The sequence below is a fragment of the Apteryx mantelli genome, chromosome 29 (assembly GCF_036417845.1).
Source record: "Apteryx mantelli isolate bAptMan1 chromosome 29, bAptMan1.hap1, whole genome shotgun sequence".
NCBI classification, from domain to species: domain Eukaryota; kingdom Metazoa; phylum Chordata; class Aves; order Apterygiformes; family Apterygidae; genus Apteryx; species Apteryx mantelli.
Window position 1 is genome coordinate 1,455,747 of NC_090006.1, and position 25,315 is coordinate 1,481,061.

Here is a 25,315-nt window from a genome sequence, read left to right on the forward strand (position 1 = left end):
TATTAAAGAGGGGACGCGGGTATGGGACGGCGTGGTGTCCCCTCGATGATGCATCGTCCCGTGTCGCAGTGTCCACCGGCCCCATAGGGGGGAGAGATGTTTCCGCTCCCTCTCCGGAGCCGGATACGGCGCCGCGTCAGGGTTTGGCCTTGCCGACGGTCATCACCACCTTGGTCACGTCGCCGCTGCCGGAAGGATGCAAGCTCCGAAGAGGGTTAACCAGCTTCATGGCCAAGTAGCCCTGCAGCGAGGGACAGCGCGAGCTCGCGGCGGCCTCCGTGGCAGCCGGGGAAGTGGGAGGGGGCCGCCGTGGCCCCCCCAAAACTCACGGGGGCCGAGTAGACGAAGGCGAGGAGCAGGGCGACCAGCAGGAACAGCGCCAGCCCCACGCTGATCCTGCAGCGGTTCTGCTGCCACACGGCGTAGTGCAGCGTCCGCAGCGGCGCCTGCAGCCACAGGAAGGACCAGTCCGGGCGCCTGCGGGAACACCGGCAGCTCTGGCATCCTCCTAACCGTGTCCGGCCCCGTATCCCGTTATCCCGCCTCCACTCGGCTGCCCCGGCTCACAGGGGCGGTTGGAGGGTCGGGTACATGTTGGGCTCTTCCCGTCCTTTCCCCGCCGGCCGCTCTTCCGCCTCCTTTGCCGTCAGCAGCTCCAGGCTCAGCTCGAGCTTCCCCTGGCGGCGCGAGAGCGGGGATGGGAGCCGGCGTTTTGGGCTGTCCCCCTCTCCCAAATCGTCCCCTCGCCTCCTACCGCCAGGCGCCGCTTGCCGTCCTCCTCCACGGAGCAGGGCCACCAGCCGCGGGCGCACCGCTGCCGGAAGAGGGAGAAGCGGGGGGCCCGGGTGCCCCGGCACAGCCAGGACCTTTGGGTGCCCAACAGCTCCAGGGTGCAGTGCCGGGGGCGCCGGGCCGGCTGGGGAAGGCTGCTGAGCTCCAGCTCCAGGACACCTGCGGGAAGAAACGCGGAGGAGCCGGGGTCCATCCTCGGTGGTGGTGGTGGGGGGTTCCCGGCCCCGGCGGGCGGTGGGATGAGGCCTCACCGAGGAAGTCGTCGGCCGAAAACTTGTCGTTGTCCCACACTTGGAGGATGAGCTTGGGGGGCACCTTCAGCACCGTCTCGTCCAGGCTCCAGAAATGCTCCTGCGCGGGCGGAGAGAAGGGTTCTGCTCGACCGGGTGCCCTCGTCCCCGTCCCCCAAAGGCTCAAGGAGGGGGGGGGTCCCGGGGGGGGGGCCGCTCGCCTTTTTGGGCAGGACGCAGAGCCGCTCGGCGGGCAGGTAGTCGAAGGGGAAGACGAAGCGCCAGTTGAAGCTGCCGTCTCCCCGCAGCGAGCGGTAGTGCACGTCCGTCTTCTGCCTCTGCTCCTCCAGCCCGTCCAGCCACCTGCAATGCCACCGGGGCGGGGGGGACACACACGCTGCCAACCCCCCCGGTTCAGCCCCCGTTGCCCCCATCCGGGCCGGTGGGGGCCGGCGCCGCTCACCCCTTGACGTAGATGTCGCTCATCCTCTGTCCCGTCAAGGTGGTGTCCTGCAGGTCCACGTCCCTCGTGTTCCAGATGATGCAGCGCAGCTCGTACCTGGGGGGGGGGGAAGGGGACACGCGGGGGGGGGGGGTCGTGTCACCCTGGGTCCCCACCACCCTCCCCGCTGGGCTCCGTCCCGCTCACCTCTGGGGTTTGCGGGGGGTGATGTCGACGGGGGGGCCCGGGGGGCCGAGGCTGGCGGGGAACACGTCCACCCACATCTGCAGCTTGCCCTGCGCCGGGACGCGGGGGACGCGTGGGTACTGGCAGCCGCCCGTCCCCGCGTCCTTGTCACCTTCCCCCACCAGCATCCCTCCCTGCCCTGTGGTCCCCATCACCCCAGGGTCCCTGTCACCCACCCTGGCATCCCTCTTTGCCCCAAGGTCCCCAGGGTTCCCCATCACCTCCCCAGCAGCCCTCCTTGTCCCAGGGTCTCCATCGCCCCAGGGTCCCTCCTTGCCCTTGTCCCCAATGTCCCCATCACCTCCAGTGTCCCCATCATTCCCCCCAGCATCCCTCCTTGTCCCAATGTCCCCATCGCCCCAGGGTCTCCATCATCCCCCCCAGCATCCCTCCTTGTCCCAATGTCCCCATCACCCCAGGGTCTCCATCATCCCCCCCAGCATCCCTCCTTGTCCCAATGTCCCCATCGCCCCAGGGTCTCCATCATCCCCCCCAGCATCCCCCCTTGTCCCAATGTCCCCATTGCCCCAGTGTCCCCATCATTCCCCCTGGCATCCCCCCTGGCAGCCCCCGTCACTGTCATCGCAGTGTCCCCAGGGCCACCCCGGGGTGCCCCCGGCCCTGCCTGCTCCAGCCCGGGCTGGGTGCTGTTGTAGAGGGTCCGGGTCTCGAGGTGCTCGGGGACGAGGTGGCAAGCGTGGAGCAGGTGGAGGGCCAGGCGCTCCCGGGGCGCCCCGGGGTGCCGGTACGTGGGGGCGCCGCTCTCTGCAAGGACGAGCCCGTCACACCGCAGGCCGGTCCCCAGCACCCACCCGCCACCCGCCGCCCCGACCCACCGAACTGGGTGAGGAGGAAGGTGGATCCGCCGAAGGTGACGGCGCCGCCGTCGGCGCTGAACTCGGGCGCCGGCAGCCCCCGCGCGCGGGCAAAGCGCTCCAGCGCCCGGCTGGGCGTGAGCTGGTCCCTCCAGCGCCCGGGGCCGGCGCTGCGGGCACGGGGGCGGTTGGGGCAGCTGCCACCGTCACCCCCCAGGCCATGGTGGCCCTGTGACCCTGCTCGGGTGCTCTGGGGTGGCCCCGGTGCCTCTGCCCCTGTGCCACCCCACTGTGCCACCCTGGGTCCATCCTCCTGTGCCCATCCATAACCATCTCCCCATACCCATGCTCCTGTGCCCACCCAAAACCATCTCCCCATGCCCGTCCTCCTGTGCCCACCCATAACCATCTCTCCATGCCATCGTCCTGTGCCCACCCATAACCACCTCCCCATGTCCATCCTCCTGTGCCCACCCATAACCATCTCCTTGTGCCCACCCACAACCATCTGCCTGTGCCCATCCTTCTTTACCCACCCGCAACCATTTCTCCACGCTCATCCTCCTGTGCCCACCTAAAACCATCTCCCTGCGCCAATCCTCTTGTGCCCACCCGCAACCATCTCCCCGTGCCCGTTCCCCTGTGCCCACCTGGCCTCGCTCCCTGGGCGCCCATTGCCCCGTGCCCACCCCCCGCGCCCCCACGGCAGGCAGCCGCGGCCCGGTGGCACCCACATGCGGTACAGCTGGGGCAGCCCGCAGTGGGCGCGGAAGCGGGACAGCAGGCGGTTCTCCAGGTCGATGCTGGTGCTGCCGATCTCCTGGTCGGGCGGCAGCAGGTCGTAGTCGAAGAGCGAGATCTGCAGGTCCTTCTCCAGCGGGATGGTGCCCGTCATCTCGAACAGCCTGCCAGCAGGTGCCATCACCCCTGGGGACCCGCTGGCACGGGTGACAGGGACTTGCATGGGAATTGGGGACCCACAGGGATGGGGACCTGCTGGCATGAGGAGCCACCAGCATGGGAACCTAGTGGCATGGGGACCTGCTGGCATGGGGAATGGGGACCTGGTGAGTTGGGGATCTGCTGGCATGGGGAATGGGGACCACGTGGCATGGGGACCTGCTGACACAGAGACCCTCTGGCATAGGGATTGGAGACCTGGTGACTTGGGGACCTACTAGCATGGGGGTTGGGGGCTTGGTCCCTTGGGGAGCTAGTGGCATGGGGACCCTCTGGCATGGGCAATGGGGACCCGGTGGCCTGGAGACCCACTGGCGTAGGGATTGCAGACCTGGTGACTTGGGGACCTAGTGGCATGGGGACCTAGTGGCATGGGGAATGGGGACCCGGTGACTTGGGGAGCTGGTGGTCCGGGGACCCACTGGCATAGGGATTGGGGACCTGGTGACTTGGGGACCTAGTGGCATGGGGACCTGATATTGTAGGGATTGGGGACCTGGGGACCTAGTAGCATGGGGAGCTGCTGCCATGGGGAATGGGGACACCCCAGCGTGGACACCCAGTGTCACAAGGACCTGCCAGCACGGGGTCCCACGGCACGGCCACCCTGCCCCGCATCAGGGCCCCCAGGACCCCCGGCTCGGTGCCACCCGCAGGCGGCAGCGCCACGGGGACGTCCCCGCCAGCCCTACCTGCCGAAAACGGGCTCCAGGGTGTTGGGCACGTACTGATCGCGGCCACCCGCCTTCTTCGTCCCCAGCGAGACGCGGACGTAGGGGTCGCACTGGCGGGACGGGGCCGTCAGGACGGTGGCGGGGCCGCGCGCCCGTGCCGGCCACCCGCGGGTGACCTTACCAGCCCGTTGCTGTCCCTGGGGGACAAGTTGAAAGCCCGGACGACATAGACCCGCACCAGGCACTTCTGGGGCCGGCTGGGCGGCAGCTCCTGGAAGCGGCGCGGCGGCGGGGGAACGCCGGGATCCTCCGGCAGCGGGTAGATGCGGAAGAGCCCCTGCGAAAGCCGCGGCCGGGCACCCTAGGGTGTCGCGGAGGGGGTCCCATCCCCGGGTGCTGCACCCGCGCCGGTGGCAGGGGGGGGGTGTCACCTTGAACTCCCCCACGGGCGCGGGGTCCTCGCCGCCCTCGGGCCTCGCCGCGGCGCGGTACAGCGGGAAGGTCTGGCAGAAATCCTGGAGCCCCTCGAATTGGGGCACCGCCTCCAGCTCGCACTTGTAGACCTGGGGACACCGGGGATGGGGGGTGACAGGGGCGTCCCCAGCCCCGTCCCCGGCGGCAGCCTCGTCCCCGGCGCTCACCGTCAGCGTGTCCCCGGCCGTGCCCCGGCGGCTCTTGGCCGCGGCGCCCGTGGCCGCGTAGAATTTGCTCCACCAGTCGCCTTCCTCCTCTTCCTCCTCCTCTTCCTCGCCCTCGGCGGCCTGGCAGGGAGCGGGGTGAAGGCGGAAAGGGACATGGAGCCGGTGGCCCCGCCGGTGGCCCCACCCGCCGTGCCAACCTTGCGCCCAGCGCCCGTCTCGGCGGTGACCCTGGCCAGGAGCTGCGAGGAGGAGAGCGGAGCGCCCGGCTGCGGCCGGGGGAAACCGAGGCACGGGGCCGGGCCGGAGGGGCCGGGCGCCCGGAGTGAGGGGACACGGGGTCACACACGAGGGGACGTGGGGTCACGCACCTGGGCGATCCAGCCCTGCGGAGCGGCTGCGCGGGGGAGATGCGGGCAAACAAATCAGTGCGGAGCCGGGCAGCGTGGGGCAGGGATGGGCAGGGCTGGGGCAGGGCTGGAGCAGGGATGGGGCAGGGATGGGGTGGGGATGTAGCAGTGCCGGAGCATGAATGGGGCAGGATGGAGCAGGGATGGAGTAGGGACGGAGCAGGGATGCAGCAGGGACAGAGCAGGGCTGGAGCAGGGTTGGGGTAGGGCTGGAGCAGGGCTGGGGCAGGGATGCAGCAGGGCTGGAGCAGGGCTGGAGCAGGGCTGGGGCAGGGATGGAGCAGGGACGGAGCAGGGGCGGAGCAGAGATGGAGCAGGGATGGGGCAGGGATGGAGGAAGGATGGAGCAGGGATGGGGCAGGGACGGAGCAGGTGGGTACTGGGATGGGTCAGGGATGGGTCAGGGATGCAGCAGGGATGCAGCAGGGATGCAGCAGGGCCGGAGCAGGGCTGGAGCAGGTGGGTACCAGGATGGAGCAGAGATGGAGCAGGGACAGAGCAGGGATGGGGCAGGGATGCAGCAGGGATGGAGCAGGTGGGTACCAGGATGGAACAGGATGGAGCAGGACTGGAGCAGGGATGGGGCAGGGATGCAGCAGGTGGGTACCAGGATGGAGCAGGACTGGAGCAGGGATGGGCAGGGATGGGGCAGGGATGGGACAGGCGGATACCGGGACCGGGCAGCGCAGCCGGGGGACCCTCGGCAGCCGGCTCGCAGCGGTAGCGCCGCAGGTTCCGCACGTTGGCTCGGCCCAGCTCCGGCCGGCAGCCGAAATCCCGCGTGTCCAGCACCCGCAGCGTGATGGGGGGCACGTACTCCTCCTCCAGGGGCAGGCGCTGGGGGCGCGCGGCGGGGGGGGGACAACCGTCACCCGCCGGGTGTCACCCACGGGGGGGGGGGGGACACCCCACCGCCGCCGCCGTGCTCACCAGCTCCAGCAGGAAAGCGTTGACGGGGAAATTGGGATTGGCGGCGAGGTCGGCGATGGGGGGGGTCCGCAGCGCCTCGCCCCCCCACTCCACCACCAGCCTGGGCGCCCGCACGGGTGACAGGGTGCCACCGCCGCCGCCGCCGCGCAGCCCCCGCAGCCCCCAAGCCAGCACCTACCGGGCGACGGGGTGCAAGGAGGGGGGGGTCAAATATGGGTGGGGGGGGGTGAGGAGGGTGCTGAGCCCCCCCCAACACTCACCTCCAAGGCCACCGGGTGCAGCGCCGGGCGGATGCCCGCGGGGATGCCGAAGGCGCCCTTCATCCGCGGGGGGGCCGGGAGCTGCGCCAAGCTGCCGTCCTGCACCGGAGGAGGAGGAGGGTGAGGAAGAGGAGGAGGAAGGGGGGGGGGAGGAAGGGGGGGGGCGCCCGGCTCACCTTGGTGTCATGCAGCAGCTCGAAGGCGGCCAGCAGGTCGCCCGCCGGCCCCGCCGGCCCGTTCAGGGGCAAACGCCGGAGCCGGGGGGGTCGCCGGTGTCCCGCGTCCAGCCACACGGCCGGCCGGCACGCGCCGCGGCCCAGGAAGGTGCCGGCGCCCTGCGGAGGGTGGGGGGGGGCTCGCGGCCTATGGGTGCCCCCCACCTATGGGTGCCCCTCACCTATGGGTGCCCCCCACCTATGGTTGCCCCTCACCTATGGGTGTCCCTCACCCAGGGATGCCCCCTACTCAGGGGTGTCTCCAACCCAAGGGTGTCCCCAACCATGGGTGACCTCCACCATGGGTGCATTCTGCTCTGGGGTGCTGCCTCACCCCATGGGTGCCCTCCTCAGGGTACCTTCCTACCAGGGGTGACCTCCACCTAAGGGTGTCCCCAACCCAGGGGTGCTCACTGGCCAGGGGCACCTGCACTCCTGGTGCTCCCCACCCATGGGTGTCCTCCATCCCTGGTGCTCCCCACCCCTGGTGCTCCCCACCCATGGGTGACCCCCATTCCAGGTGCCCCCCATCTGTGGATGTCCCCAACCTGGGGATCCTCCCTGGCCCAAGGTGCCCCCACCCCTAGTGCTCCCCATCCACGGTGCCCCCACCCCACGGGAGTCCCCAACCCTGGGGTCCTCCCTGGCCAGGGGTGCCCACATCCCTGGTGCTCCCCACCCCTGGTGCTCCCCACCCATGGGTGTCCTCCACTCCTGGTGCCTCCCACCCGCGGTGCTCCCCACCCAAGGGTGTCCCCAACCCAGGGGTCCTCCCTGGCCAGGGGCACCTGCACCCCTGGTGCTCCCCACCCCTGGTGCTCCCCACCCATGGGTGTCCTCCATCCCTGGTGCTCCCCACCCCTGGTGCTCCCCATCCCTATGTGTCCTCCATCCCTGGTGCTCCCCATCCCTGGTGCTCCCCACCCATGGGTGTCCTCCATCCCTGGTGCTCCCCACCCCTGGTGCTCCCCATCCCTATGTGTCCTCCATCCCTGGTGCTCCCCACCCCTGGTGCTCCCCATCCCTATGTGTCCTCCATCCCTGGTGCTCCCCACCCCTGGTGCTCCCCATCCCTATGTGTCCTCCATCCCTGGTGCTCCCCATCCCTGGTGCTCCCCACCCATGGGTGTCCTCCATCCCTGGTGCTCCCCACCCCTGGTGCTCCCCATCCCTATGTGTCCTCCATCCCTGGTGCTCCCCACCCCTGGTGCTCCCCATCCCTATGTGTCCTCCATCCCTGGTGCTCCCCACCCTTGGGTGCCCCCCGCCCCGGCGCACCCCGCCGTCCTGGTCGAAGACCTCCACCACCACGGCGGGGGGCTCAGCGCGGACGCCCCGCGGGTCCCCGTAGAGCAGCACCCGCTCGAAGAGCAGCGTCTGGTCCCACCGGGGCTCCAGGGTGGCCGCCAGCACCCGGGTGCTCTGGCTCACGTGCACGAAGGCCACGTGGGCCACAGGGTCTGGGTGGGGGGGGGGGGACGAGAGCAGCACCCACCTCAGCGTGACCCCCGGGTGCCCATCCTGGGGGGGGGGGTCACCACCGGGTGCCCACCTGCGGTGGCCTTGGCGCCGCGGGGCACCAACCCCATGGCCTGGAAGACGTAGCAGCGCAGCTGGAAGTAGCTGGGACCTGCAAAGGGACGCGGGGTGGTGGCCCCCCCTCTCCGGGGCTGGCTGGGTGGGGGGCACCCCGGGCGTGCACCCGGCACCCGCTCCGGGCGTGCACCCGGCACCCGCGCGCCGGGCCGCTCACGCTGGAAAACGCAGAGGATGAGGGGAGCGCAGCGCGGCGGGGGGCTCCTGCCCGGCGGCTTCGCGGCGGCATCCGGCGCCTCGGCGCCCTGCGGGTGCACCGTGGGTGCTCCTGAGCCAGGTGGGTGCCGGTGACCCCCCCTCCCACCCACCCTCTCCGTGCATCCCCGCACCCATCCCGTACCGGGGAGCTCTCGAGGAGGAAGACGGGGGCGACGGGGCCGGGCCGCTCGGGTGCCAGGCGCCGGTGCCAGCGGCGGCGACGGTACAGGTCGCCCGTCCGGGGTTGCAGGTGGAAGCGGCGGCCCGGGAAGGAAGCGTATTCCCAGGCTTCGGCATCCGCCGGCTCCTCCGGAGCGTGCTGCGGGCGTCGTGCCGCACCCCACGGCATGGCACGGCGGGATTGGCATGGCACGGCACGGCACAGGGGTGGGGACCCAGCGTGACTCCAGCACACTGGCATCGCTGTCCCTGCCACCTCCAGCCCTGCCACCCCAGCCCCGTCCTCCTGTCCCTGCCACCCCCTCCCTGCCACCTCCGGCATCGCCATCCCTGTCCCTGCTACCCCTTGCGTTGCCACCCTGTCCCCGTCACCCGCATCCCTGCCATCCCGTCCCTGCCACCCCCAGCATTACTGTCCTGTCCCTGCCACCCCTTGCATTGCCACCCTGTCCCTGCCATCCTGTCCCTGCCACCCCCTCTCTGCCACCCCTGGCATCGCCATCCCTGTCCCCGCCACCCCCATCCCTGCCATCCTGTCCCTGCCATCCCCAGCATTACCCTCCTGTCCCCGCCACCCCCAGCATTGATGTCCCTGTCCCTACCACCTCCAGCCCTGCCACCCCAGCCCTGTCCTCCTGTCCCTGCCACCCTCTCCCTGCCACTCCCGGCATCGCCATCCCTGTCCCTGCCACCCCATCCCTGCTGTCCCATCCCTGTCACCCCCAGCATTGCCACCCTGTCCCTGCCACCCCCAGCATTGATGTCCCTGTCCCTGCTACCCCATCCCTGCCACCCCTGGCATTGCCACCCTGTCCCTGTCACCTTGTCCAGGTCACCCCCATCCCTGCCACCCCTGGCATTGCCATTCCCGTCCCTGCCACCCCATCCCTGCTATCCCCAGCCCTGCCACCCTGTCCCTGCCATCCTGGTCCTTGCCCCCCTGTCCCTGTCCCTGCCATCCTGTCCCTGCCACCCCATCCCTGCTGTCGCCATCCCTGCCACTCTGCCCCTGCCACCCCGTCCCCACCATTGCTGTCCCAACCAACCCGTCCCTGTCCCCCGTTCCCTGCCACCCCCGTTCCCCCGGCTGTCCCCACGCGCCCCGTGCCCCGTCCCCACCAGCCGGAGGAAGGCGGCCACGTCCTGCTGGTGGCCGCGGGCGCCGGGGTCCCTGCGGCGGGTGCGCAGCCAGCGCCGGCGCCGGCGCGTGTCGTAGGTCTTCTCGGCGGCGTGCCAGGCGGGCGGCGGGTCACCGGGCGCCGCGCTCGCCCCGTACTGCCAGCCTGCGGGCGCCCGGGCACCTCGGCACCGGAGCCCGCCGGTGCCACCGGCCGCCCCGCCGGGCCCTCGCCGGGCACGGCCACTCACCGGCGTCGTCCACGGCCCCCGTCACCTCCAGCCGCCAGCCGTCGGTGACCTGCCAGCCTTGGGGACAGGCGAGCTGCTCCTTGGGGGGCATCGCCGCGCCGGCCTGCGGGGGGGGGGTGGTTCGGGGGGGGAGCCTGTCGGGGGGCTGAGCCCCGGCGCGCTCGTGTCACCCGCTGGGGGCTGAGCCCTGGTGTGCTGGTGTTGCTCACCAGGGGCTGAGCCCTGACGTGCTCATGTCACCTACCAGGGGCTGAGCCCTGGCACACTTGTGTCACCCGCCGGGGGCTGAGCCCTGGCGCGCTCATGTCACCTGCCAGGGGCTGAGCCCTGGCAGGCTCGTGTCACCTGCCGGGGGTTGATCCCTGGTGCACTCCTGTCACCCTCGGGGGGGGGGGGTTGAGCCCTGGCGAGCTCATGTCACCCAATGGGGGCTGAGTCCTGGTGCACTCGTGTCGCCTGCTGGGGGCTGAGCCCTGGAGCACTCGTGCCACCCAATGGGGGCTGAGCCCTGGAGCGCTCGTGTCGCCTGCTGGGTGCTGAGCTCTGGCGCACTCGTGCCACCCAATGGGGGCTGAGCCCTGACGTGCTCATGTCACCTACCAGGGGCTGAGACCTGGCACACTTGTGCCACCTGCCGGGGGCTGAGCCCTGGCGCGCTCGTGTCACCCGCCCCGGGCCCAGCACCGCACCCACCCCGCAGCCCGTGCTCACGGCATCGGTGCAGGGCGCCGGCACCCACTCGCCGCCGGGCCGCCGGCTCTCGTTCTCGTACGCCTCCTCCCGCACCTCGGCCACGTTGGTCTCGGCGTCCAGCAGCAGCCTGGGCGCCCGGCGGCGGCCTCAGCACCGCGGCCTCAGCACCGTCAGCACCCCACGACTTTCACCCACGGGGGGGGGGGGGTGTCCCGGGGGGGTTCCCGGGTCCCTCACCGCCGCTGCGGCTCCACGCTCCAGTCGCCGTCCCAGCGCCAGCCCCGGGGCGGCCGCAACTCGTCCTTGGGCGGCTCCGCTTTGCCGGCGGCGTCGGAGAAGCCGGGAGGCGCCGGCAGCCCCCGTACCCCCCACTTGCCGAAAAGCTTCATCTGGTTCTCGTACTGCGGCCGGGAAGGGGGGGTCAGAGCCGGGATTTTGGGGGGGGGGGGGTTTTCCCGCACCGCCGCCGCTCACCGTCTCGGCGTAGACCCGCAGGACGCCCTCGAGGTGCTGCGGCAGCTCCCGGCTCTCGGCCACCAGCCCCAGCCAGAGCCGGACGCGGAGCTGGGCGCACACGGTGCCGGATGCTCCTTCGCCGCGCGGCGCCTGCGGTGACAACGGCAGGGATGAGCCGCGAGCCGGCCGCGCGCCCGCCCGGCACCGACCCGGCGCCTTCTCGCCCGCACCGTCAGGAAGATGGTCTGCGTCTTGCCGCAGAGCTTGCCGCCGGCGCCGCTCTTGCGGAAGAGCACGGCCCAGGGTTTCACGCGGGCGCAGGCCACGCGCCGCCCCTCGCGCAGCATCCGCAGCGCCACGTCGGGCACGCTGGCCTGCGGCTGCCGGAGGGGGGGACGCGGCATGGGCTGAGAACGGCTGAGAACGGCCACAACTCATCACCGCGGTGGCCGCCCCGCCATGCTCCTCCCCACTGAGAGCGGTACCTCCGGCATGGCGGCGGCGATCCTCTGCAGCCAGCCCTCGGCCGCCGGCAGCAGGGCGGCGCGGGCGGCTCCGGTGGTGCCGGCGGCGGCGGTGACGAGCTGGCGCAGCAGCCGGAGCCGCGCGGTCCGCAGGTGCCCGTCCAGCGCCGTGGTCGTGGCCTGCGTCTCCAGCTGCGGCAGCGCCTTCCTGCACCGAAAAACCCCCCCCAAAATAAAAAAGAGGTGTCTTTTCCAGCTTTTCCCGGGAAAAAAGAAAAATCCGGTGCCGCTCCGGAGCGCTCGGCACCCGGGAGACGCGTTTCCACCCGCCGGCGCTCACTTGCAATCCCTGAGCAGCTCGCGCAGCAGCTTCCTCCGCGCCTCATCCCGGGCGGCATCGTCGGCTTGGCCGAGGCTGCGCAGCGCCGCCACGTTGTGCTCCTGCGGAGGGGAACGCCGCCGGCTGCCGCCCGGATCCCGGGAAAGCTCGGCGAACCCTGCCGGTGCCTGCCCGGGCCCCCGCCGCTCACCAGCCGGTCGTGCACGGCCTGCAGCGCGTTGAGCGAGGCCCAGCGGTGGCTCACGTCCTCCCAAAAACAGGTGAGGGCCACCACGGGCTTGGCGTCGTACCAGGGCAGGTAGTAGTAGCGGTTGCCTGGATGGGAGAGGGGAGGGAAGCGGAGAAGGCTGAGCCGGCGCCGCGGAGAACGTCCCTTTTCCCGCACCGCGGTGAGCATCCCTTCTCCCGCATCCCGGTGAGCATCCCTTTTCCTGTGCCGCGGTGAGCATCCCTTTTCCCGCATCGTGGTGAGCATCCCTCTTCCTGCACCGCGGTGAGCATCCCTTCTCCCACATCCCAGTGAGCATCCCTTCTCCCACACAGCGGTGAGCATCCCTTCTCCCACATCCCAGTGAGCATCCCTTCTCCCACACAGCGGTGAGCATCCCTTCTCCCACACAGCGGTGAGCATCCCTTTTCCCACACCACAGTGAGCAGCCCTTCTCCCACACCGCGGTGAGCATCCCTTCTCCCATGCCCTGGTGAGCATCCCTTCTCCTGCACCGTGGTGAGCATCCCTTCTCCCACACCACGGTGAGCATCCCTTCTCCCACACCGTGGTGAGCATCCCTTTTCCCGTATTGTGGTAAGCATCCCTTTTCCCATGCCCTGGTGAGCATCCCTTCTCCCACGCCACGGCGAGCCTCCCTTTTCCCACATCCCCGCGAGCGTCCCTCCTCCCGCGCCCCTACCGTCGTAGACGGCCCGGCCGTGCTGCGTGGCGGAGGCGGCCGGCTTGCAGGTGCCGTCGGCCGCGTTGCCGTAGTTGCCCACGCTCACCTCGAACCGCACGAGCTCCGGGCCGGCCGCCACCATGGTGGCCGAATAAAACACGGCGCACAGTCCGTACTCGCGGCGCGACAGGGAACGCTGCCCGAGGGAAGAGCCGGCGTCGGCGCCGGCGGTGGGTGCCGCGGGATCGAGCCTTGCCGAGCCGGTTCCCGGCTCCTGCGGGTCCCTCCGGCTGCTGCCCCGTCGTCCCGTTACCTCCGCCCTGGCGACGTCCTCGGCGGCGACGGCGTCCTTCTCCCGCTCGCGTGGGCTCTCCGTGCTGGTGCTGAGCTCCAGCAGGATGCGGCCGCGGTAATCGGCGCCCTGCTCCTCCTGCGAGGCACGGAGCGGCTGGACCCGTCCGTCCGTCCGTCCGGTGGTGCCCACCTGCCCGTCCCGTCCGGTGGCCGCACTCACGCCGGGGGTGCTGGGTCCCTGGGCAGGATCCGGCCACACGGCGCCGCCGCCGTAGAGGGGGAGGAAGCTGGGGCCGAAGCAGGGCAGGAAGCCGGAGAAGCCGCCTGCAAGCGCCGGAGGGTCTCAGCGGGGGGGCTGGGGGGGGGGCGCCGGGCTCTCCCCCCCCGCCCTGAGGAAGCCCCTCACCTTCGGCCTCGGTCCCGGCCGAGGACACCTGGGACAGGCGGAGGGTGGCCGTCCCCAGCACGTCACCCTTCTCTGCGCGGTCCCTGCGGGTAGGCGGTGAGGGGGGTTGGCGCTGGTGGGGTGCTGGGGGCTGCTGGGGGGTGCTGGGGCTGCAGTGGGGCTGCTGGGGGTGCAGTGGGGGTGCTGGGGGCTGCAATGGGGGTGCTGAGGGTGCAGTGGGGATGCTGGGGGTGCAGCGGGGGTGCTGGGGCTGCAGTGAGGATGCTGGGGTGCAGTGGGGATGCTGGGGGTGCAATGGGGCTGCTGGGGGCTGCTGGGGGTGCAGTGGGGATGCTGAGGGTGCAGTGGGGGTCCTGGGGGTGCAATGAGGGTGCTGGGGGCTGCTGGGGGGTGCTGGGGGTGCAGTGGGGATGCTGAGGGTGCAGTGGAGGTGCTGGGGGTGCAGTGGGGCTGCTGGGGGGTGCTGGGGGTGCAGTGGGGATGCTGGAGGTGCAGTGGGGATGCTGGGGTGCAGTGGGGGTGCTGGGGGTGCAGTGGGGGTGCTGGGGCTGCAGTGGGGGTGCAGCGGGGGTGCTGGGGGTGCAAAGGGGGTGCTGGGGCTGCAGTGGGGGTGCAATGGGGGTGCTGGGGGTGCAAAGGGGGTGCTGGGGCTGCAGTGGGGGTGCAATGGGGGTGCAGTGGGGGTGCTGGGGGTGCAATGGGGGTGCTGGGGCTGCAGCGGGGATGCTTGGCCCCTCCACGAGGATACTCCGGTCCGGCGTCGACTCGCCGGACACCTGCTTACCCGCTGCGCAGAGCCAGGCGGATCTCGTCGCAGATGGGGGGGAGCTGGGGGGGGGGGGCGGCAGGGGAAGCGGCTGAGCCGGCGGGTCCGGTTCCAGCTCCGGGGCCGTGTCCCGGTGCGGCTCCCGCGGGCCGGTTGCCGCCGCCGCTCCGGCCACCGCGTCTCACCCGCAGCGGGAAGAAGAGCGCCTCGTTCCAGCGGGGCTCGGCGGCGGGTGGCACCGTCCGTGTGCGCCGCTGCGGCGGGCCCGGCACCCGGTGAACCGCCGTCCGCGGTGCCCCCCGCCGCCGCCGTCCGTCCGTCCGTCCGTCCCCCGTCCAGCGCTTACCGTGCTGCCGGCGAAGCCGACTTCCACGGCGAGGCCGCCGTCCCGTTTTCCGGAGGGCAGCGCGGGTGGGAAATAGCGGCGAGGCGAAGGGGCTGCACCGGGTGAGGAAGGCGCTGGGCGATGGGGGCTGCACCGGTGCAGCCCCCCCCGGGGTGTGTGTGTGGGGGGGGTGGCGGCGGTGCCCGTGCCCGCCGCCCGGCGCTCACCCCGCGTGGGCACGTCCTCGGCGCGGTAGACGCGCAGCTGCAGGGTGGCGGCGCAGGCGGGCAGCGAGCGGGGAAGCAGCACGGCCTCCTCCTCCTCCTCCTCCTCGCTGCCCGCCGGCTCCTCCGGCTCCTGGGGCGGAGAGGCGAGGAAGCCCACGGTGGATATTGGGGGGGGTTTCGGGTCCATCCCGGGGGGGCGATCGGGGCACCCACCGGCGCGGTGTCCCCGGCGCGGAGCACCCACAGGCTGACGCGCAGGTAACCCCGGAGGCCGGCGGCGAGGCGCTCGGGGCGGTGGAGACCGAGCCATTTCCAGGTGAGAGCCCGACCTGCCGGCGCGACCCCCCCCCCATCACCTTGAGCGAGGGGGGGGGGACACGGGGCACCCATCCACCCCGGGGGCCGCGCACCTACCGGGCGAGCTGTAGACGCTGCCGACGTCCAGCTGGGCGACAAGGTGAGACGCCGCCGATGTCGCCGCCGCCGCGGTGACACCCCGTCCCCCCCAACTTCCAACGCTGCCCCGTCGCCCACCTTGAAGACGCCAATGACGGACTGGGCACGGATCGCCTTGGAGTCGAGCACCTGCGGGAACGGCCCCCCCACGCTCCAGCATCGGCTGCGGCCCGTCACCGCACCCCGGGGCGCCCATCACCGCCGCGTCCTACCTGGATGTGGATGGGCTCGTCCAGGAGGCGGCCGAGTGTCTCGTGGAAATGCTGGCAGAACACCTGGGAAGGGGGACGGCCGGGAGGCCGCAATTGCTGCCGCTCGCTCCCCGCCGCTCCCGCGGGCTCCGTCCCCCCCATCAACACCCCCCCGCGCGCCCCAACCTCGTTGTAGTAGGGGTTGTTCCCGCTCCGGATCCTCGTCCTGAACGCGTGCTCGCCAATGAGCACCTTCACCACCGGCTTGACGTTGTTCCCTTGCAGCTGGCGTCCTTCGATGATCCTCACTCGCACCTGGATACGGACGGATGGACGGACACGCTGCCGCGACCTGGGACCCCCCCCGAAATCGCCCCGCGGGTGCCCGGCGTTACCTGGAAATCCTCTTTTCTCCCCGCTGCTTCCCTCCCCAGGCTCGGTGGGGGGCTCCTATCCGGCACCTCTGGGGACAGCGAACGGGGACGGTCCGGCATCGTCCCCCTCCGTCCCCGGCGGCTAAATAGAAGCCGAAAGCGCCGGCGCGGGAGGCGACGTCCTCACCTGCGGCCGCTCTGCTCGGTGCTCGGGGAGCCTCGCGCCCCGGGGGGACGTAGGAGCAGGTGAGGGTGAGGGTGCACTGCGGAGCAACGGCACCCATGAGCACCCCAGGGCGCTGCGAGGAGGAGGAGGAGGAGGAGGAGGAGGAAGGTGCTCACCCCCGTGGGCTGGCGGTTTCGGTCGACGAGCGGCACGTCGCTCAGGGCGAGCGGGCGGCTCGGCTCGGCTGCCAGCTGTCCCAGCGGCACCGTGGTGGCACCCAGGTCCCTGCGGGGTGAAGGCGGTGAGTGCGGCGGTGGCGGCGGTGGCATCGAGCCCCGGAAAGGGTCCCCGGTTCGCCGCCACTCACCCGTCAGGTGCCGGGTGGCCCCACTGCCGCAGGCGCAGCACCACCGCGGCGGCGGGCTCCAGGGATCGGGCGCCCAGCGGCCACACCAGCGTCTGCGGGGACGGGCAGCGCGGTGGGGCTTGGTGCCGGCCACCGCGGGGACCAGCCACCGCGGGAACCGGCCACAGTGGGAACCGGCCACCGCGGGAACTGGCCGCTGCAGGAACTGGCCACCATGGGGACTGGGCACCGTGGGTATCGGCCACTGTGGGAACTGGCCACCACAGGAACTGGCCACCATGGGGACCAGGCACCGCGGGAACCAGGCACCGTGGGGACCGGGCACTTGCAGGAACCAGCCACCGTGGGAACTGGCCACCATGAGGACCGGGCACCGCAGGAACCAGCCACCATGGGAATCAGTCACCACGGGGACTGGGCACCGTGGGGACCAGCCACCATGGGAACCAGCCACCATGGGGACCAGCCACCATGGGGACCAGGCACCATGTGAACTGGCCACCATGGGAACCAGCCACCATGGGAACCGGCCACCACAGGAACCGGCCATCGTGGGAACCAGCCACCACGGGAATTGGCCACCACAGGGACTGGCCACCGCAGGGACCAGCCGCCGCAGGAATCGGCCATCGCGGGGACCAGCCACCGCGGGAACCCACCGCCGCGGGGCCTCACCTCGTTCCACGCCGTGTCGCGCTCGCCCGGCACCACCCGGGTGCTCCTGGGGACACCTGGGGACAGGGAGGGTGGCGGCGAGGGTGGGCGCACGCCGGGTGGGTGCGCACAGGGCCACCCAGAGGTGTCCCCCGGCCGGCCCCGCTGAGTACCTCCAAACTCGGCGCGCACGTGCACGTCGGCGCCGGGGGCCCGCGGCGCGGGGATGCGGGCGCCGGCCACCACCAGGCGCAGCATGGCGGCGCGGGGACCCAGGGCAGCGAGCTGGGTGCTGGGTCACCGGGGCGCGGGCGAGGCACCAGCGCCTTCCGGAACGCTGGGTCACAACAGGGATGGGGACAGGGGGGACAAGGGGGGTGATGGGGACGGGTGCCTCGACCCCCGTGCCGGGCACATGGCGCTTCTGGGGCTGCTGCTGCTGTCTCCGGTCACCGGGGGCCTGGTGGCACCCGTGGCACCCCACGGCACCCACGGCGCCCCGTGGCACCCTGTGACACCCTGCAGTGCCCCACGGCACCCACAGCACCCTGTGGCCCCTCATGGCATCCCACGGTGCCCTGTAGCACATCCCAGGCATCCGCTGCACCCCGTGGCACCCCGTGGCACCCTGCGACACCCCACAGCACCTGCAGCACCCCACAGCACCCCGTGGTACCCGCAGCACCTGTAGCACCCCAGGGCATCCCACAGCACCCTGCAACACCTTGCAGCACCCCACAGCACCCCATGGCACCCTGTAGCACCCCATGGCATCTCCTGGCACCCCATGACACCTGCAGCACCCCATGGCACCCTGCAGCACCCCCAGCACTGTGTCCGCCTGCACTTTGCATGGGCCAGGGCCACCGTGTCACCGTGCCAGGCTGTACCTGTACGTGCCGGTGGCACTGCGTGGCTCAGTGGCCCTGTGTACCTGTGTCACTGTGTGCGCACTGGTGTGGCTGTGTGTCCCCATGGGGGGGTGTACTGATGTCCATGTGTCCCTGTGTCCATGTGTCCCCGGAGCTGTGTGTCCCCATGTCCCTGTGTCCCCATATCCGTGTGTCCCCATGGGAGTGTGTACCATGTCCATGTGTCCGTGTGTCACTGTGCTCATGTGCCTCCATGGGGTGTGTCCCTGTGTCCCCATGTCCCTGTGTCCCCATGGGGGTGTGTCCCTGTGCCCTGTGTCTGTGTGACCATGTGTTCCCGTGTCACTGTGTCCCTGTGCTGCCGTGTCCTCGTGTCACTGTGTCCCCTTGTCTGTGTGTCCCCACGGTGGTGTGTATGATGTCCATGTATCCTCGTGTCCCTGTGTCCCTGTGTCCCCATGCTGCTGCGTCCCCGTGTCCATGTGTCCCCATGTCCCTGTGCCCCCATGGGGGTGTGTCCCTGTGTCCCCGTGTCCGTGCGTCCCCATGTCCCTGTGTCCCCACGGGTGTGTGTCCCTGTGTCCTCATGTCCGTGCGTCCCCATGTCCCTGTGTCCCCGTGTCCGTGTGTCCCCGCGCACGCGTCCCCGCGCGCCGGGCCGTTCCCGCACACTCCGCTCCGCCTAATTCCGCTCTCCGCGTTTTGGCGCCCGCCGCCCCGCCCCGCCCCGCCCCGCGCCGCCGCACTCCGCTCCGCGCCGCCGCACTCCGCTCCGCAGTTTCCGCGGAGCCCCCGCCCCGCCCCTCGCGGGCGGCGCATGCGCGTTGCGGCGCGGCGGCCCCAGCCCCAGGCGCGGCCCGGCTCGGCGCGGCGCGGCGCGGCGCGGGATGCGGGGCGGGCGGCGGCGCTAGCGGCCATGTCGCAGCGCGGCGGCGGCGGGGAGCGGGACCTGCAGTGGTCGGCGCGGAGGATGGGGACGTCGCTGCTGCTGCAGCTGTCGGTGCACGAGCGGGAGCTGGACCTGGTGTGCCTGGACCACAGCTACGCCAAGCCCTGGAGCGCCCACCCCGACGCCAGCGCCGCCCGCCCCACCCGCATGCTCTTCGTCACGCCGCGGCGGCAGCCCGACAGCGCCCTGTGAGCGCGGGGCCGGGGGGGCTGCGGGGGGGGGTTGTGGGGCTCCTGGGGGGTCTCTGGGGGGCAGGGTGGGGCTCCTGGGGGGGAGAGTGGGGCTCCTGGGGGGCTGGGGGGGTCTCTGGGGGGCAGTGTGGGGCTTCTGGGGGGCTGGGAGGGTCTCTGGGGGGCAGTGTGGGGCTTCTGGGGGGCTGGGGGTGTCTCTGGGGGGCAGTGTGGGGCTCCTGGGGGGCTAGAGAGGTCTCCTGGGGGGCAGCGTGGGGCTTCTGGGGGGCTGGGGGGGGTCTCTGGGGGGCAGTGTGGGGCTCCTGGGGGGCTGGGGAGGTCTCCTGGGGGGCTGGGGGGGTCTCTGGGGGGCAGTGTGGGGCTCCTGGGGGGCTGGGGGGTCTGTGGGGGGGAGTGTGGGGCTTCTGAGGGGACATTTTGGGGCTCCTGTGGGGCTGGGAGGTCTGTAGGGGAGGAGTGTGGGGCTCCTGGGGGGCGGGGGGGTCTCGGGACAGTGTGGGGCTGCTGGGGGACCTTTTGGGGCTCCTGTGGGGCTGGGGGGTGGTTTGTGGGGGGGGAGTTTGGGGTTCCTGTAGGGCAGTGTGAGGCTCCTGTGGGGCTGGAGAGTCTCTGGGGGACAGTGTGGGGCTCCTGTGCGGCTGGGGGGGGTCTCTGAGGGACAGTGTGGGGCTCTTGGGGGACAGCCTGTGGGTTTAGGGGGGTCTGTAGGGGGGAGTGTGGGGTCTCTAGGGGAGAGTGTGGGGCTTCTGTGGGGCTGGGGAGTCTCTAGGGGCTCCTGTAGGTTTCGTGTGGGGCTGGGGGGGATTGTGGGGTTCCTGCGGGGCTGAGGGATCTGTAGGGGGCAAGTGTGGGGGGAGTGGGGGGCTCTTGTGGGGCTGGAGGTCTGTAGTGGGGAGAACGGGGTCTTGGGGGGGGTGGGGGGGCTCTTATGGGGCTGGAGGTCATTGGTGGGGGAGTGTAGGTCCTCTGGAGCAGAGTGTGGGGCTCCTGTGGGGCTGGGGGGTCTGTGGAGGGGAGTATGGTGCTTTTGGGGGGCCTGGGTGGCCTGTAGCGGAGTGTGTGAGGCCTCTGGTTGGGGGGGGGGGCTTGTGGGTCTCCTGGGGGACTGGAGGGGTCTGTAGGGGGTGACTTTGGGGCTCCTGTGGGTCTGGAGGGGGGGGTCTGGGGTGTGGGGCTGGGCTGGGGTGCTATGGGGGGCAGCTGGGTTGGGGTCGGGGGCTAAGGAGCTGGGGACCCCCATATGGAGCCACTTTGGGGAGCGCATCCGGGGCTGAACGCGGGGGGGTGTGGGGCTGCCGGGTGCTTGGGACCCAGCTCGGGGGCGCCTGGGGCAGGGCTGTGGGGCTGGAGGGGCATCTGGCGCCCAGTTTGGGGGCTGGGGGGGATGCGGGTCGGGTTTGGCGTTGCCCGGGGTCGATTTTGAGGGGTCGGGACCGTTTGGCACCCGGCTTGGGATGTCGTTGGGGTCAGGGCTCCTTCGCATCTCGAGTGCTTTGCCCCTTCGCTTCTGGGGCTCGATCTCTGGGTCTTTGCCAGCGAGAAGCTTCTCCCGTCCCGCGTCAGGGCCGCGAAAACTCGCTTTCTTAAACGTTAGTTGCTCAGGAGCTTGTCTGGCAGGAGGAGACCAGGCTTAGTGGGGTCCTCTAAGGCACGTTCGTTTTTAGAGCTTAAAGCAGGAAAAAAAGGCTGCCTTGACTCAGACCAGAAATGATAAGATAGCTGCTTAGGAAGCCTAGTGGCTTGTGTTTGATTAGAAACATCTGCCAGAAGCTGTAGATACTTTATTAAATATCAAGGAAAACTTGCCTGATATTAAATATCAAGATGCTTCAGTGGTTTGTATTCACGCGATTTAAACAACCGTCCAAGCAGCGTTCAGTCTTGCAGCCCGAGTCAGGGTTTAGGAGACAGAGTTGGACTCAGGATCCCGGTTGGTTGCAAGTTCTTCCCGATTTTTATAGCATAGTGTGCCCCCAAGGTGTACTCTCCAAATGCAGGATCTCATCGCAAATAGTGCGATTCCATAGCGGTCCCCTTAGTCGCAGCATCTTTGGAGAGAGATGTGGGAATGGAGAAAAAACAAGTTCACAGATGTCTTGTGCTTACCTGGGGCAGGTAGACACGGATCCCTGAGGCATCAGGCTCGCTCTCTGATCCGTTCGGGGTTTTCCCGGATTCCATCCCGTTTTCTAAAGCGAAGTTTTTCTTACAGCGAGGCAGATATCCCCATCGATGTCGAAACGGTGACGCCCACCCCTGTGCCGCTCTACGACAACCAGAAAGCCCGCAGCGTGATGAACGAGTGCGAGCGCCACGTGATGTTTGCGCGCACGGATGCCGACGCGCCGCCTCCGCCGGATGACTGGGAGGAACACGTGAACAGGTAACGCGGGGTGCCGGGGTGGCTGAGAAAAGAAATCGGGATCTGAAGCAACTATCCGTGCAGTAGCTGCGCTTCGGGGACTCATCTTGCTCGTCGTATTGCACCACGTATGAGTAGACAAAGCCTCAGCCAGACTGAGGATGGTGTAGTGCCAGATGCTGTGTGATATACGCAGTTGGGGCCATCAATATTTTAGAGCAAAAGCAGAAGCGGAGAGGCAAATCGAGGCACGGAGCAGCGAGGTGACTGCTCGGTGACTTCCGTGTCTGCAGCGGGTAAATGAGGGCTGGGGAAGACGAGTCGGTGCGCTGAATCCGGTCCGATGTGGTGTGTGCTTGACGCTTTGCGTTCTCGGTGTTCACTGACGTCTCTAAGAAAGCTGGAGAGGCCAAAACGGGTCGCTTTATTGCCTAAATTGCTTTTATGGACTTGTGTTAGCCCTCCGAAAGGAATAGTGCAAGACCTGCAGGGTGGAGCCTTTTCAACCTATGTTTCAACACCCGTTGTTTACTGTGTACGGCCCATATCCTCAGCTTCTACCACATTTTATCTTGTGTTTTTTAGTATGTCCCAATGCGTAACTTAATATACAGTGACATTCCTGAACCAAATAATAAAGAAAATGAATTCTTCTGTCCAAATTCCTCAGCTGCCTGCTTTGAAACCTGTCAAATTTAAAGGCGGAGGCTGGTGTCCAGCTGGTGAACCTCTCTCCCTCATTTGACATGTTGCTGTCCCTTCTGTTCACAGACAAGCTTGGGACGGTGGCATTTTAGATTACATATAGGTGCCCGATTCAGCTGTATTCCAAAGCGGAAAATTTAAAATGGAGATAGGCATAAATTCCAGGCTTTTAAGAATCCTTCCTGGAAGCTGTAGTCATTCCAATTGGCAGTTTTGACATTAGGTGGAACAGGTTTTTTTGGACAGTTCCTCTGAGAAATGGAGAGAGAACCTATGCTAAAAGGAGCGATTATTTTTGTCTTACTGTTTCTGTTGTTACTCTTATCTGTCTGACGCTTTGACGCTCACCAGTCCAACCTAGCGATGTTTAAAAACGAATGGTTTTTACAGAGCCATTTTCTTAAATCCTTAGTAGTGAAACTTTGTCCATAACCAGAAATCAGTTCTGGTGACCGTAATTCCAGCTGATTCCCAGCTGTGCCTTGCAGATGGGCAGTAGTTTCAAGGACAGTAATATCTCCTGGATGTCTGCGTAGCAGCGCTCTCAATTACCTCTTTGCTTTTTCGTTACAGGATGGGTTGGACAACGGCCCAGAGCAAGCTCTTTAATAAGATTCACAAAGCGCTGCAGTCTGACAGGCTGGCTCGCTTGGCCAATGAAGGGGTAAGGTCTTTTATTCCCTATTTCTCTTTCATTTTTCGGCAGAGTCGTTGCCTGTGTGTTTTTATTCAGTCCTTCCTAGCAAAGATGCATTGAGTCAAGACGAAAGTCCTGGCCTTTGGGTTTTATAGTCTTGAAAAAGCAGGCAGCTCTGGATTTCTTTGAACCATGGTTTTGTCTTTGCTGAGAGGATGTTGGTCCTTACCTGCTGCCAGAGGGTTGCGAGCAGTCCAGGCTGATACTCGCCTGTGGCTTGGGATGCACGAAAGATCCTTGATCTTTCCCTTAACTCTTTTTTTTTTTTTCCCACTTTCTGTTTTTCAGGCTTGCAATGAGCCAGTCCTGAGGAGGATAGCGGTGGACAAATGTGCTCGGAGGGTCCGTCAAGCTCTGGCCAGTGTGAACTGGGACACCAAACTGATCCAGTGGCTTCACACAACGTTAGTGGAGACCCTCAGTTTGCCAGTGTTGGCTGCTTACTTGGATGCTCTGCAAACACTTAAAGGAAAGGTGATAAAAGCAGTGAAAGAGACCTTGCTATCTCTTATGACACTCTCCCTTTATAAAGCTCATTAAAGGAAGCTAATGGTATCTTTATCCTTTTTCATTGGAGTAGTGGGGAAAATTTCTCCTTGGTGCTCCCTTTCTGGATGGGAGTCATTTCCCAGGGCACTAACTCCTGCTCTGTAGTAGCTAGAGGAAGAGGAACCAGAGTGCTTTGACTCTTTGTGGTGGTGCTTCTGACTTGTTGTGGTGCTTCGAGCTTGCCTGTTAAATTTTCTGTACCTTGTCTCCCCATCGAGAAGAGCAGGAAAGAGCGGAGCGATGGCTCCGTGGGCTAGCACGGGACCTGGGAGGTTGGACTTCGTTCCCTGTACAGCTGCAGATCCCCTCTATAAATTCCACTGCTCTGAGTTCCTTAATGCGTGAAAATATAAACTTCGTGGCCCTCTGCCCCCCCCCCCGGGGAATTTGTCGAGATTTGTGCTGAATAACAGCCCGTGCCCAGGTAGGGTAAGGACTGGTGCACTCCTCGTACTGCTGCTCTGGATCGTCCACAAAATAGCGAGCATTTGCCCGATGACTTCCAGCTCTTGCTGACAAGGCAGTAATTGCGTTTCCCAACCTGCAAAATTGATGTTCAAAAGCCTGTAGAAAAGGCTGCGGCATTTTCTAAGCCCTCGCTGGCCTTTGGTTCCAGATCCCCACCCTGATTGACAGGATGCTGCTCTCCTCTACCACGAAGACGGGGGCAGCGGGTGCTGAGGCTCTGTCTCTGCTGCTGAAGAGACCTTGGGACCCAGCAGTGGGCGTCTTGTCCCATAATAAACCAGTGAGTATCTCTTGGGGCTTGCAGGGAGTGAGAGGCTGGGCTTGCTGCCTAATGTGCTCAGATCTGCTTTACTCTTCCCGTCCTTTTGCTAGTCTTTTCCATCTCTTGCTTCGTGAGTTGCTTTAGACTTGCTCCCTTCAGGAATTCACTCTGCCTCCTCCTGTTCATATCCGCCTTTGTCCTATATCACTGCAAGAGGTAACTTGTGCAATAGTCGAGAGTTGCCTGCTCGTTGAGGGCAATTCCTTCTCCTGGGATACGTTTCCCCCCGTTATATCCAGAGGTAGCTTCTACTAGGAAAACTTGCTTATTCAATGAGCTATGCAAGATCCCTTCCACTTCATCCGTTGCGCAGAGCAGACGGCGCTTTGGGTTTATAAATAACCATTTTAACTCATCCGTGAATTATCAGGGGTTGCGCTGGGGCCGTCACCAGCTAACCCTTATTTCTCAGACCCGTTGGGAGGATGTTGTGGCCCGTGTGGACTTTCTAACAAGCAACAGCTTGCATAGTGTGAATGTCCTCTTGCGTGAAGCTTTGCCTAAGTTGCACCTGATGAGCTTCTCTATGTGAGTGAGGGTCCCGGGGTAGAGCAGTGGGCGGAGAGGACTGGTGTTGATGGTGCTCCCTGGAAAAGCAACTGTGTCTTTTTTTTCTCAGAAAAGCTATTGAAACAGAGGGGTCTCGGGCAGGGAAGTTGCTTTCTCTTATGCATCTTCTGTTGAACTTTGTAGAGCAAGTTGCCTGGTTCTCCCCTCATCCTGATTGCTTCCTCCGGACCTTCTAACTCCATGTTCCCCACTTCTCGACGGCACCGATTCTGGCAGTCACAGCTTTCCTGCTTAGGAAAGGTTTGTATTACTGGTTTTGAAAGGAGGGAAGTTCAAACTGGCAGCTCTTTAGAGACAGGCTGTGGCAGACTGCAGCTGCTGAGCTTGCTTTTATGTTTCTTCAGCGCACCAAAATACTTGGTTCTGCTGATAGTAGAGGCTGACATCTGCCCCTGCGCTGTTCAGTATTTGAAGTGTTTTATTCTGCACAGTGGGTGGAAGTTGCCCAAATCCGATACGTTTGGGATTGTGGCAGGAGAGACCTGCCGTGCAAAGTCAGGAGTCTGCAGCAGTTTAGATTGTGATGTTGTTGTTATTAAGGATCAATGAGTTTTGCAGTAGAAAAGGGTTGGAGAAGAGAGTCTGTACGGCATTAGGTTACCTT

The 25,315-nt window shown here is 67.1% G+C and overlaps 2 protein-coding genes across 2 annotated transcripts in view; one reads left to right on the forward strand and one right to left on the reverse strand.

Moving 5' to 3' along the window:
* Positions 1-136: 136 nt before the first annotated feature.
* Positions 137-17,284, reverse strand: FER1L5 (fer-1 like family member 5). The gene is made up of 46 exons (XM_067312261.1): positions 17,200-17,284; positions 17,048-17,103; positions 16,373-16,464; positions 16,182-16,290; positions 15,652-15,780; positions 15,487-15,549; positions 15,229-15,403; positions 15,032-15,147; positions 14,819-14,948; positions 14,613-14,704; positions 14,285-14,328; positions 13,501-13,583; positions 13,114-13,418; positions 12,819-12,996; positions 12,098-12,222; positions 11,908-12,008; positions 11,589-11,775; positions 11,334-11,483; positions 11,122-11,253; positions 10,885-11,048; positions 10,648-10,774; positions 9,955-10,057; positions 9,706-9,869; positions 8,517-8,725; positions 8,165-8,235; positions 7,891-8,072; positions 6,574-6,732; positions 6,398-6,496; positions 6,138-6,311; positions 5,879-6,044; positions 5,169-5,194; positions 4,801-4,920; positions 4,591-4,722; positions 4,341-4,496; positions 4,178-4,269; positions 3,260-3,430; positions 2,547-2,695; positions 2,336-2,475; positions 1,672-1,760; positions 1,486-1,581; positions 1,244-1,385; positions 1,044-1,143; positions 755-951; positions 568-677; positions 330-477; positions 137-241 (listed from the first exon to the last, which is right to left on the reverse strand). Exons 1-46 carry the CDS (start codon positions 17,282-17,284, stop codon positions 137-139), a joined length of 5,943 nt encoding a protein of 1,980 aa, XP_067168362.1.
* A 1,485-nt stretch (positions 17,285-18,769) lies between these two features.
* The window catches only part of KANSL3 (KAT8 regulatory NSL complex subunit 3), a 29,175-nt gene continuing 22,629 nt past the window's right edge, over positions 18,770-25,315 (forward strand). The window contains exons 1-6 of the mRNA XM_067312506.1: positions 18,770-19,035; positions 21,251-21,421; positions 22,679-22,769; positions 23,091-23,276; positions 23,968-24,099; positions 24,835-24,951. Of these exons, the coding sequence (XP_067168607.1) occupies positions 18,815-19,035; positions 21,251-21,421; positions 22,679-22,769; positions 23,091-23,276; positions 23,968-24,099; positions 24,835-24,951 (918 nt within the window). The 5' untranslated portion in view covers positions 18,770-18,814. The remainder of the gene's footprint in view (positions 19,036-21,250; positions 21,422-22,678; positions 22,770-23,090; positions 23,277-23,967; positions 24,100-24,834; positions 24,952-25,315) is intronic.

What these genes read in the sequence shown, in the direction of transcription:
- FER1L5 (XM_067312261.1), bottom strand. Translation starts at nt 17,284, where the DNA reads ATGCTGCGCCTGGTGGTGGCCGGCGCCCGCATCCCCGCGCCGCGGGCC. An exon ending in TCGCCGCCGCCATGCCGGAG is followed by an intron (nt 11,484 to 11,588) that starts GTACCGCTCTCA and finishes CCCCTCCGGCAG; the next exon opens with CCGCAGGCCAGCGTGCCCGA. An exon ending in AGCGACATCTACGTCAAGGG is followed by an intron (nt 1,386 to 1,485) that starts GTGAGCGGCGCC and finishes GTGGCATTGCAG; the next exon opens with GTGGCTGGACGGGCTGGAGG.